The 11,903-nt window shown below is 37.8% G+C and overlaps 1 protein-coding gene across 1 annotated transcript in view; it reads left to right on the top strand.

Moving 5' to 3' along the window:
• The first annotated feature begins 2,078 nt into the window (after positions 1-2,078).
• Positions 2,079-11,903, top strand: part of LOC106778682 (cyclin-dependent kinase C-2) — a 23,184-nt gene continuing 13,359 nt past the window's right edge. The window contains exons 1-4 of the mRNA XM_014666663.2: positions 2,079-2,455; positions 3,566-3,647; positions 3,927-4,017; positions 4,102-4,131. Of these exons, the coding sequence (XP_014522149.1) occupies positions 2,346-2,455; positions 3,566-3,647; positions 3,927-4,017; positions 4,102-4,131 (313 nt within the window). The 5' untranslated portion in view covers positions 2,079-2,345. The remainder of the gene's footprint in view (positions 2,456-3,565; positions 3,648-3,926; positions 4,018-4,101; positions 4,132-11,903) is intronic.

Raw genomic sequence — 11,903 nt, 5'->3', positions numbered from 1 at the left:
GTTGATTGAATCAAATACCTTTGCATGTTTATTTTGTGTTTCTTGCATCCGCAAAAATTAATCTTTCTTTACAAGTCTTACGATTTTAATTCACACGAATGATAAGGCCTTTCGAGTCTCTTGGGGAAGAACGATATTGGGTTTTACCAATTATATTACTTGGAACGATTTGGTACACTTGCTAGTGAGTCAACAGACGCTCACTCGAGACCAAGGATAATGGGGAGAGTTTGGACAAGCTCTACACCTTGGTTGGTTGTGTTGATCTCAACTCCACCAAAAAATAAACTTGTAACCCAAGACTGGGTGATCTTATTATCATTTACATTGGTCGCGTTGTCAATCGAACCCTCATCTCGCTTGGTTGACTCGAAGATGGAGGAAGAGATAGATCTTAACGTCGACGAAGACGAGGCATCATCATCGTATCCCCAACTGCCCCTCCCCATAGACTCCTCAAACGAAGACAAGTTCACAGTTGACATTATTACTTAAAGGAAAGAATATCGCTCGGTGGGCAAAGAAGGTTGGAGAGAATGGTGTAAATGACGAGGAAGACCCACACCTATTTATAGACAACCACCCTGTTGCCCTCGAGTGATATCGACTGTCAAATGGGCCTTGATCACGCAACCCTGCGTATTTTGCCAGGCACGAGTCATGAAGCGTTTCACGCCTCTTTCCCAACGGTCATTTTTTGACAAAAAGATGAACGACCTCGAACACCACTAAAATACACCAAACCGAGCAGTCAGAGTCCACCATTTCATAAACCCCCTCGTTAGTTATTCCAGGCCGAGCTTGGGAGGCCTGTGTACTGTATGATCGCCTAGTCAGCAGTTGACGAGCGATCAACTTTCTCATACCCTTAGTCTTGGAAACTAAACTATATTTACAAGAGAGTCAGTAACTGATTGGTAAGCCACTTATTGATTGATCCGTGTTGCAAATTAATAATGTTTATAAATAAAGTATGTTTATCAACTATTAGACTCCGATTAGACTGATGTTAATTGAAAGTTCATTTTGAAACCTATAAATACAGTTTAAGATATGAAAGTCAGTGATCACATTTATTATACTATTAAAAATTGACTTTAATCATTGAATGATTATCTAGTAACTTAAGTATCATAATACTTCTCTAGATAAACACCTCAAATCATATAAAAAAATACTTAAGCGGAAGACTTGAATTGCTATGACAATTTAGAAGATATTAAGAGTTTGTTGTTGAAGCCGCTTAACCTCGACCCACTACTCAAAACACAAAGTTTATATGCTTATGTAATGTTACCGAAATATTAATTAATTTTCAATTAAAATCGCTTGTATATCATAAACTTTTAACAAACTTATCAGTATTTTATTATATTTTTACATCAAATACAAATAACCAAAACACTATTATATTAACTACTTTACTATATTTTTACATTTTCTTTCAAAAGTTCTTAACCACCATGTTAAAAAGTCTTTTAAAAATGGACTTTTCTTCTTTCTTCAAAATCAACTCGATTTCTGAAATTAAAAGACTCACTCAAATATATATATTATTAGCAAGGAGATACTGCTACCTACAACTATTGATTTAATTCCTCACAACCCTGATTTCCCTAAAATAATTTCACTAGTTTAGATAATATTGATTTTTCAACAACAGAAAGGAATAATATTAATTAAATAATGTTGCAACCGTTATTTATTTACAGTAAAATATCTTTTTTATCCAGTTTTGGTTACGAATATTCGAAATGGTCTCCATTTTATTTTTTCTTCAATGTAGTCCTAAAGAACGTAATTGTATTCAATTTAGTCCTTTTTTCTGTTCAATGTAGTCCTACAGAATATTATTTTTGTTCAATTTAATCATTTTTACAAACTCCGTGAATCACAAACAATGACTAAATTAAAGACAAGTTACATTCTTTAAAATTACATTAAATAGAAAAAGGACTAAATTGAACATGATTACGTTTTTTAGAATTACATTGAATAGAAAAATAAAATGGGGAGCATTTCGAATATTCGCAACTGGGAGAAAAGATGTATTTATCTTATTTATATTATCATGTAGTTTCATAATTACCATTTCGTGAAACAAACTTACAAACAAACTTCATTCGAAGCTTTTGTCGGCACACTTCGAATTTCCACTCCAATTGCGATTTTCCCACAAACGTTTCTTGGACATTCTCCGGGAAAATTCCACCAGCCTCCAGCGCTCGAAAGCCGAGCAATAACAATAAACCCTTTCGATTCCCACACCTCTTGATTTTTTTATTTTTTTTTTGTTTTTTTTTGGGGCGTAAGGCAAGACCCACTAGGGTTTTCGAGGAGGTGAAATGGCTATGGCAGCCCCTGGGCAACTCAACGTGAACGAGTCACCGTCGTGGGGGTCCAGAAGCGTCGACTGCTTCGAGAAGTTGGAGCAAATTGGCGAGGGCACATATGGGTTGGTGTTCTCTCATTTCTCACCATGGACACTTCTTGCTTTTCCTTTTTTATTTTCAAAGTTTAATTACTTTTTATTTGTTTGTAGAGGTGTGATGTGGTTCCAGGTTTTGGACATAACATACGTTTGATCATGTTATCATAGTCTTTTTTTTTCTCCTTTCTGGGGGGATTGGATTGAAAACTATTACGTGTATGCTGATTAAGGTTTGAGTCTGAGATAGACGTTTATACAAGGGATAAATTTAGGCCCTGTTTGGATAAAATTTTCTCTTAGCATTTATGGGACATGAAAATTATAAGGTAAAATTAATTGTCTCGGATAAGTTAAAATTAACTTTTGTGCTTTTACTTTTATAGAACCTTTTCCATCTAATTCCTTGCAAAGCGGACTTGCATAGGTTGATTTTCATTTCTGGGAGAAGGATAATTCATTTTGCATTAATTTCTTCTGTTAGTAGTGTTTAGGGAGAAGTTGATCGGAACAAGGTCTAAACTTTTGCCTTTCCGCTTCTGGAAAAGTAGCGACAAGATATGAGGTTCTGGCTAATGATTTGAACTCCTTGAAATGTGATGCAATTAATTTGACTCCTATAGTTAGGTGGAGGGCACAAGAAACTAGCATTTTTTGTCAGCAATGTGACATTGAAAAGTTTAACATCTTATGAGGGACATAATTCGTTAATCAGGTTCTCATTATCCTTTCACAATCTTACGGGTCATGTGCTTCCGTCCTCATTGTCCTTTCACAATCTTTTTGTTGAAATTCAGTTAGGTGCATTATTATTTAAAAAAAAATTCAACTTTGTTTTTCTTTATCTTTAAAATTCACTTGGGATAAAATACACTTTGCAGCAGGTTTGAAAGGCTAGTAAGTTAAAAGACCAAATTGAATGAAATTTAGAAGTTCAAAGGACAATAATGACTTGGAATTTGGATACTTCGTTTTTTTAGCTTATTCACATCTCTTTGGTTTGGATACTTGTTTCTTCTTCTAGATAACATTGGACTTCCATGAAAATGGCTTTGAACTTTTACCTTAGGATTGTTTCTCCATCATTGCTGATTTTTCCTGAAGGGAAATAAAAGTTTTAAATGTGTTTGCTTGCAGTCAAGTTTACATGGCTAGAGAGATCAAAACTGGCGAAATTGTTGCTCTGAAAAAGATACGAATGGACAATGAGAGAGAAGGGGTATATCTTTGACACATTGCCGATGTTTCATTGTAATTAAATCGTGGAAGCATTACGTATAAGTTAATGACATAATGCTCTTGGTTTGATACTTCACCTGTGATATCCATGCTCTTGGTTTGATTCTTCACCTGTGATATCCATGGTATTATTTTGTGCATTTTGAAACCTTTGATTATGCAAATCAGTGGAGTCAAATCTGAAGTTCCAGCCGCTATCCTTTTCTCTGTTTGCAACAAGTTCCCCTTCTATATCGTACTTTTAATTTTGTCATTGCAGTTTCCTATAACAGCTATTCGTGAAATCAAAATTCTAAAGAAGCTACACCATGAAAATGTAATCAAGTTGAAAGAAATTGTGACTTCTCCAGGTACATTTTTCAATGATCTAAATCTTCTGTTATCAAAATAATGTAGGCTTCAGTCTAATTTCTAAACTTTGGGTTATTTAACAGGACCTGAGAAAGATGAACAAGGGAGGCCAGGCAAGTTATTCATTTTCACCATAATAGTCAATTTGCTTATTTCATGTATACAGTATTGTATGTTAAAATAATGTGTAGGTTGTAAGCAATAATTATGAAATTACTTTTTTTGGTCGCAAGAAGAAGCCATAGATTAGTATTTAAAGAAAAAAATGAAATTCTAATAAATTGAAATAAATATCCTAAAATAGAGGAAATAAATCTCTAGACATAAAGACTCTAAATCTGGAGCAAATCTACCAAATAAGTTATAATCCCTTAATATTAAGAAGTGAATTTGAAGCTTAACTCAGCCCTACAAAACCAGCTTGTAAGGTAAGGTTTGCACTCACTTATATACTTTAAATTGGCTTTATTACTAGTTGATGTGAGACTTTCAACACATCCTCCTCAAGTTGAGGTATGTATATCTCATGGATGGGAGTAGACATTAAAAGGTGGTCCGATAGCGGGTAGAACGACTTACCCAACAAATAATAAATTTCGCAAGGATAAGCTCTAAACCATGACTTTGATAACATGTTAAGAGACTTTAAGCCTAATTTAATCCTACGAAACTGGCTTGTAAGGTGAAGTTTGCACCATTTATATATTTTAAACTAGCCTTATCACTAGTCGATGTGAGATTTTAAACACTTAATTTTAGGGATTTCTTACAAACAAATATGTATTTATTATCCAATCAATCACTTGAAGTTGATAGAAAATGAAAAGTCTTATATTTTTTATTAAGAAAGTTTGATCCAACTTCTACTATATTTATAGAAGATAGTAGTTCTGAAAAATAAAAGGGCGGGAAGCCCTTAACAAAACTCTAACATAAATATTAATATTAAAATAAGACATTATACTTCAACACTCCCCCTCAAGCTAGAGCATATAGATCATATGCACCAAGCTTGGAACATATAAATTGAATTCTAGGCCCCCTTAGAGATTTGGTCAGAATGTATGCGAGTGGTTCATTAGAGTTGACAAACTCAGTAACAAGATCCTTTGACAATAACTTCTCTCTGATAAAATGACATTCAATCTCTATGTGTTTTGTTCTTTCATGAAACACTAGATTGGAGGCAATGTGAAGGGTGGCTTGATTGTCATAATACAACTTCATCTGCTCATTTTCACAAAATTTCTACTCTTGAAGGAGTTGTCTAATCCACACAAGTTCACATGTAATTAGAGCCATAGATCGATACTCAAATTCAGCACTAGATCGAGCAACAACACTTTGTTTCTTACTTTTCCAAGATACAAGGTTCCCTCCAAGTAAAACACAATATCCTGTGGTAGATCTTTTGTCAATTGGACAACCAGCCCAATCTGCATCACAATATCCCTCAACTCGAGTGCTTCCCTTGGCCTCATACAACAATCCCTATCTTGGGTTCCCTTTTACATATCTGAGAATGCGAATTACTGCATCCCAATGATCAACATGTGGATTTTGCATAAATTGACTCACAACTCCCACTGGATAAGAAAGATCAGGTCTTGTTATGGTAATATAGATGAGTTTTCCAGCAAGCCTTCTATATCTCTCTGGGTCTGAGAAAAGTTCACCTTGGTCTTTCATTAACTTTTGATTTGAGTCCATAAGACTATCAATGGGCTTGCAATTTGTCATGCCTGTTTCCTCCAAAAATATCAAGAGCATATTTTCTTTGTGAAATGATGACACCTTCCTTTGATTGTGCCACTTCAATACCAAGGAAATATTTTAGCCGACCCAGATCTTTGGTTTGAAAGTGGTTGAACAAATGATTCTTTAATTGAGCAATTCTAGTGACGTCATTTCCTGTAATGACAATATCATCAACATAGACCAAAAGATAAACACATTTATCAGGAGAAGAGTGATTGTAAAATACTGAATGATCCGCCTCACATCGTTTTAATTCAAAATTTTGCACAACCCGACTAAATTTACCAAACCAAGCTCGAGGTGATTGCTTCAAGCCATAAAGGGAACGATGTAATTTGCAAACTAACCCAGACTCTCCCTGAGCAACAAACCTAGGAGGTTGCTCCATGTATATCTCTTCTTCTAGATCACCATGAAGAAAGGCATTTTTAATGTCCAACTGGTAAAGGGGCCAATGACGAATGGCAGCCATAGTAAGAGAGTAAGAGAGTACAACTCTGAGGATTTCTCGAGTGTTCCCAGTATGCCTTTCAGTCTTTTATCTCCTCAATATTGAGTCCTCCCTGTATTAATTTTGGATCAGACATCATGTAGATGAAAATCAGAAACTGGCTATCTGTTGGTGATTTTACAAATAAAAAACAACAATAAAGGAAGGCTGTTACAATGATACTGAAGCAATTAAGGCTACACCCTCTTGAAGATAAAATGACAATGAAGGCCTTAAGTGGTAAAACAAGAGACCAAGACTCCCAAGAAAAAATTTAGGACTCTCTACTAAAAAACTAACCTCTTTTCCCGTCTTTAATTTCCTCTCCTCATATACTTTTAACTTCCTAATATTACACCCTGTTGCAAAACAATCTTGTCCTCAAGGTTGGAACCGTGAAACTGGATCTCTTGGCTCCTCTTCATCATCATGTTATCATATGAAGGGAACCATTGGCTACTGCCCTCCAATTTAGGTCTGGAGGCTTGGGTGGTGGCAAATCCACCTCCAATGTCTTCCATTCTTCCTGGATTCTATTAACTTCCAGCATTTCATAAATGGACTTAGCAAGGGAAGATTTAGATAACCTCACTACATCAAGTCTCTTTATTATATCCCTCACTTCCTCCTTTTCAGTGTCTAAGTGTTCCCGTGCAGCTTCCAATGCCTCCACCTCAGCAATATAATCATTTCCAGTGCTCAATATGTCAATTATGCGAACAGACTCTCGTAGTCCACTCATCATTGCACCACCAACAGTATCTGGGTGCTCTTGGCAGGTTGCTTCACCAGAAAAAGACAAGCAGTTATCAACTGGTATCCCTTATATATCTTAGGCTTCTCCTGAGGCTCCAACCAAAACATAAGAATAAGCACCATAGCTAAAAGGATCCCTACCCCAATCAGTCACAACATAGGCAACAGGATTTGGAACTAAATCCTGCTAAAAAAAATTTAGGAGAACCTTCACTGCATGTTTAACATGATTATAAGACCTCATGCTTTGACCATCTATGGCTACTTTACCAACCACTAATGTAATAAGGACAGGAGCCCCAATTGTTTCCCTGACATTCCAGAACATAAAGCAGTGACCTCTACTGTGATGACGTTGCTCCAGCCAGTTGAAAAGGGATTGAATGCAGCAGAAGAGATGGATTGTAGCCTGGCAGTGGAAGGCAGAGTGATTTTCATGGTGAGACTGACGTAAGAAGAGCTCTCGGTGGATGGTGGAAACCTAGGTCAGACGGTCTTCTAGAGGAAGAAAGCTAGTTGGAGAGGGGAAAAAGGCTCGGGGAGTGACTTTGGTAGAGTTTTCCCATGCTGGAAAGATTGCATCAGCAGAAGAAAAGGATTTCATATATTCCAAAGTGATGTACAATTGGTGCTGCCATGAATTTATAGAGAACTCACGGCATGTGCGTGGCTGATGATCAGCCTGGATTCGTGGATCTATTGCCACGTGGAACAAGCAAGGAAAATGCTGAATGTCTAGAAGAATACATGTGCAAAATATGAAGAAGTAGCTACGGTGTGTTTAGTAAAATGGGGGGTGCACCCAGCAACTTTAGTCTTCATTTTCTTGGACATTTCTACCCTTCTCTTTGTGCTGGTGTGACCCAAGTTGGAACAGTTGGTCATGCTTCTAGTGATGGGTCCTTGATGGGCTTGGACCCAAGTCATCATACTGTTTCTCTCCTTAGCTGTTGCTCCAAAGTAGTCCACAACATCATCCCAAAATACACTAGGAAATTCCAAAGCCACTTTATTTCGAACTCCATAACCAAGACGTTGAACAAAAGAACATTTCCACTTTGGCAAAGGTGGGGAGAACCGTATAGTTTCAGCCTTCAAACAGTCAAGTGGAACAATAACAAGGACAACATTACCAAAGAACTCATTGGCATTTGTTGTAGAAACTTTGACTTTATAACTTTGACCAGGCTTCTTGATACCATATGATACATTTGTTACAACGTGGTTCAAGGGGATTGTAGTTCCTTCTCCTAGAAACTCAACAACGGAATTGTAATCCCCTTTAATCATACAATGAGCTCCCCCAAAACCCCTATACACATCATCAACACAACCATACTCCAAATGAGCAAAGTGCCAATCCATAACCCTCCTCTCATGATGGCTCAAAATCTCCTCATCAAGCTTTGTTTTTTTTTTTACAAAACTGTCCCTTTTGGAATCAAATGGTCTATCTGCAGAATTGTTTTGTTCAGTTTCTTCACTGTTTTCGGTGCGAGCAGTATGCCGAATCTTGAGGCCATATTCTAAACCATCTTCAAGAGACATTTTCATTGCTTGTTCACCTTTCTGAGCAACAACCAATACCCTGTCATCTATAAGGGTATTATATTCAGCTTCAAGTGCTTCATCCATATCTGCAGAAACTTATTGTTCCGTCATTATGTCATAAAGAAGGCAATCACTATTCAACACTGTCAACTCAAGGCCCAACTGAGCACAACTCAACGGGGAAGGATTTGGTCTTCGCTCAGTGGCCACATCAGCCTCAACACCCGTTATAATGCTAGCTCCAAGATCAACAGGGACAGAAGGTGAGGAGTGATCTGGTTTTCCCGAAGCTTGCGGCACCAGGATTTCAAACTCCAGGATGTACTCGTTGACGCTTCCCTTCTGTCGCACAGTGTCTCGATTTAGTCCGCCAAACCTCTGCGTCAGAGCGTCGGTGAACATCTTCCAAGTCGGATGCCTGCTTTTCTTCCGTCAAAAGCGGAACCAACAGTAGCTCGCGCCTCCCTCTATACAAATATAAATCAACTTCATCTTCTCCTTCTCTGTCACGCTCTGGCGGTCGAAGAACTTCTCAGCCTTTGCGATCCAACCCATAGGATCTCTACCTTTAAATGTAGGAAGCTCAATGCGCTTCATCCCACTGTGTTGCACTTCGCCTGGGTCATTTTCTGGTTCATCCTCCGAGCTCTCCGGTGGTCGTCGCTCAGGTTCGGCATTAACGGAATCACGATTGCCTTCGGAGCTCCAACCCTGGTTCCTAGAGTGTCCTTCGTGAGTGCGGTTAAACGACTGGAGCTCATGAGTCAACGCTCGCATCTCCGCCTTCAGTTCTTCCACCTTCGACTCAATCACCATCACTCGTCCCTCCATTCTTCTTCACCCGCGCTCCGTTTGCTCTTCCGATACAGATCCGGCAGGACGGACCAAACTTGTGAGATTCCTTTGTTCGTGAGACCAAACAAAACACTCTCTTCTCAGAATAACACTCAAAACAGCAAAAGTTGAAAATATGTGTATGTATATTATTGAATCTGTAATGTATATAAAGAGGAATACAATTATACGTCCCAAGGAAGCCTCCTTCCTCCACTGGAAAATGTCAAGTCTATACTCAAAAGGAAAATATCTAATAATCTCCTTCTCCCTCTATTCTATTTCTTATTTATACTCTCGCTCTCTGTTAGGTATCTGAACTCTCAATGTTCACAAGAAACCAAAAGAATAGTATAAGAATGGAATTTCTTTTATTGATGGTAATATCTGAATAAACAAAAGCAAACAATAACTGGGAGCATAACCTCCTTTGATTACTTGGGAGCATAACCTCCCCCATAAAACTCAATAATCAAAAGCATGCCCTAACAATAGACTGTAGCTCTATTTATACTAAAATATATCTCGCTCATCTCATACTAAATATTTCCCTAGAATATATCTATATTTAATATAAATATCGCTATATGTAATATAATTACCCCCGTATATTTCCTAGCATATATCTTTAATTATAAATATCTTATATTGAATATTTTCGTGGAATATATATTTATTTACTATAATTATTTGATAATGAAGCTTCTCCTCGAAAATAGCTCCCTTTACTATAATTAGTTCCCGCCCATCCTAACCGCTGAGACAGTTAGGATGGTAACTCTTCAATCGTTCGGCTCTCGCTGCTTCCTACCGTTCGGCGTGGTCACTCCTCGTTGTTCACCGTTTGGCCTTCCTGCCTTCCTCCATTCGGCCTGGTCTCTCCCCGTGGTCCACAGTTTGGCTTGCTCGCTTTCCGCCTTCCACCGTTCAGCCTGGTTGCTTCCCGTTGTCCATTGTTCGGCCTGATCGCTCCTCCCCTTCCATCATTCGGCCTAGTCGCTCCCTGTCTTTTCCCGTTCGGTGCCTTTCTCCTTCTCTCCTATATCTTCTTCTCTCATATACTTTCCATCCTGATAGGAACGTCCTCCCCTTCACGAAGGAAGAAACTCCTGGACTCAGGCGTGGCAGCGGATGGATGCACGGTGAAGAAGATCTGATGCACGTGAAGTGTTTGACGGAATGTGTGATTGAGTTTGGATGATTCTTGGAAGTGGAATTTCTAGCTCATACGACTTTCCTAGAGGGAAAGGAGCTAGAGGAGGCTTTTGCTAAAGCAAAACAAGGTATGAACTCAAAGGTTTTAGCAGCTGGAAGAATTTCAACAGCATAACACTAATTCTCATTCAAGTTGAAGATTACAAGTGGTGGTGCTCCTCTTTATAAGAAGAAGAAGAGCTATGAGGTGTGCAGAGCAAGCTATCAATTGGACATGTGCAGGAATGAAGTGTGAAAGGTGTGTTTCACGTGCAAAGTGTGGAACATGAGCTACACTAGGTTACATGAGCTGAAATGGTATAAAATCACGTGAAAAATGCATGGAAATGGTGCTCCACATGTGAGTCTTGGCCAGCTTCTTTGTTGCACGTGGAAATGGCATAAGTGTGACTAGCTTGGTGTTTTCCATGTGCAAAATGTGTTTAGCAAGTACTAGCCGTGAGTGATGCATTATTCTTCCCTTTGGTGATCTACAAAACAAGTAAACATATTTAGTTAGGATGAATTATGTAAGACTTTAGAAAGTAAAAGTAAGTTCTCAATCAACTTCCCTTTCATAGTCTTAGTGTAGTTGATACTTCTTTGGATGGGAAGTCCCTTTAGGGGTTGCCATCATTTCCTCCCTCTTTAAAAACGATTTGTCCTCAAATCGGGAAGAAAGAAGAAGCAAAACTGTGGTCTTTATTGTCCTCCTAGGTCAAAGATATATCTACTAAAGATAGCAAAAATGAGCATGATGAATAAGAGAGAAGCAAAAAGAAGAATATGAAATGAAGGCCTGGTGACAAAAATGTGATTAGAAGATGTCTTGGCCTTTTTGTTTTCACTTTATTTGGAACATTCCCCATGATGAAATGGAGAATCAAAGTGATATTTTTGAAAAGAAGAAAAGTCAAGGTAATTTACCTGCTAAGGAAGGAGTTAATATCATGCATACCTTTGTGTCCTTTTTCTTTTCTTGAGAAGGTTGCTTGTCCAACCTATTTTCTTGTTTTCTTTCTTTTTCAATCTTTTCTATGATTTTTATCTCATCTTGTTTCACTTGTTCAGGTGTAAGAGGAATCAAAGTGATTTTATTTCCTTTATGGAGGAAAGTTATTTTGTTGGTATAACCATCAGGAGTGGAACTATGATCATATTGCCATGGCCTACCAAGTAAAACATGCCCAACATCCATTGGAACAACATCACATAAAATATTTTTTTCATATTTGTCAATGGATATTGGTATGGTTACTTGTGTGTTCACTACTATTTCTTCATCCTCTGTTATCCACTGAA

Source organism: Vigna radiata, unplaced genomic scaffold (assembly GCF_000741045.1).
Source record: "Vigna radiata var. radiata cultivar VC1973A unplaced genomic scaffold, Vradiata_ver6 scaffold_147, whole genome shotgun sequence".
NCBI lineage: Eukaryota > Viridiplantae > Streptophyta > Magnoliopsida > Fabales > Fabaceae > Vigna > Vigna radiata.
The sequence above is the reverse complement of the archived record's forward strand: the minus strand, read 5'-3'. Positions and strand labels throughout refer to the sequence as shown.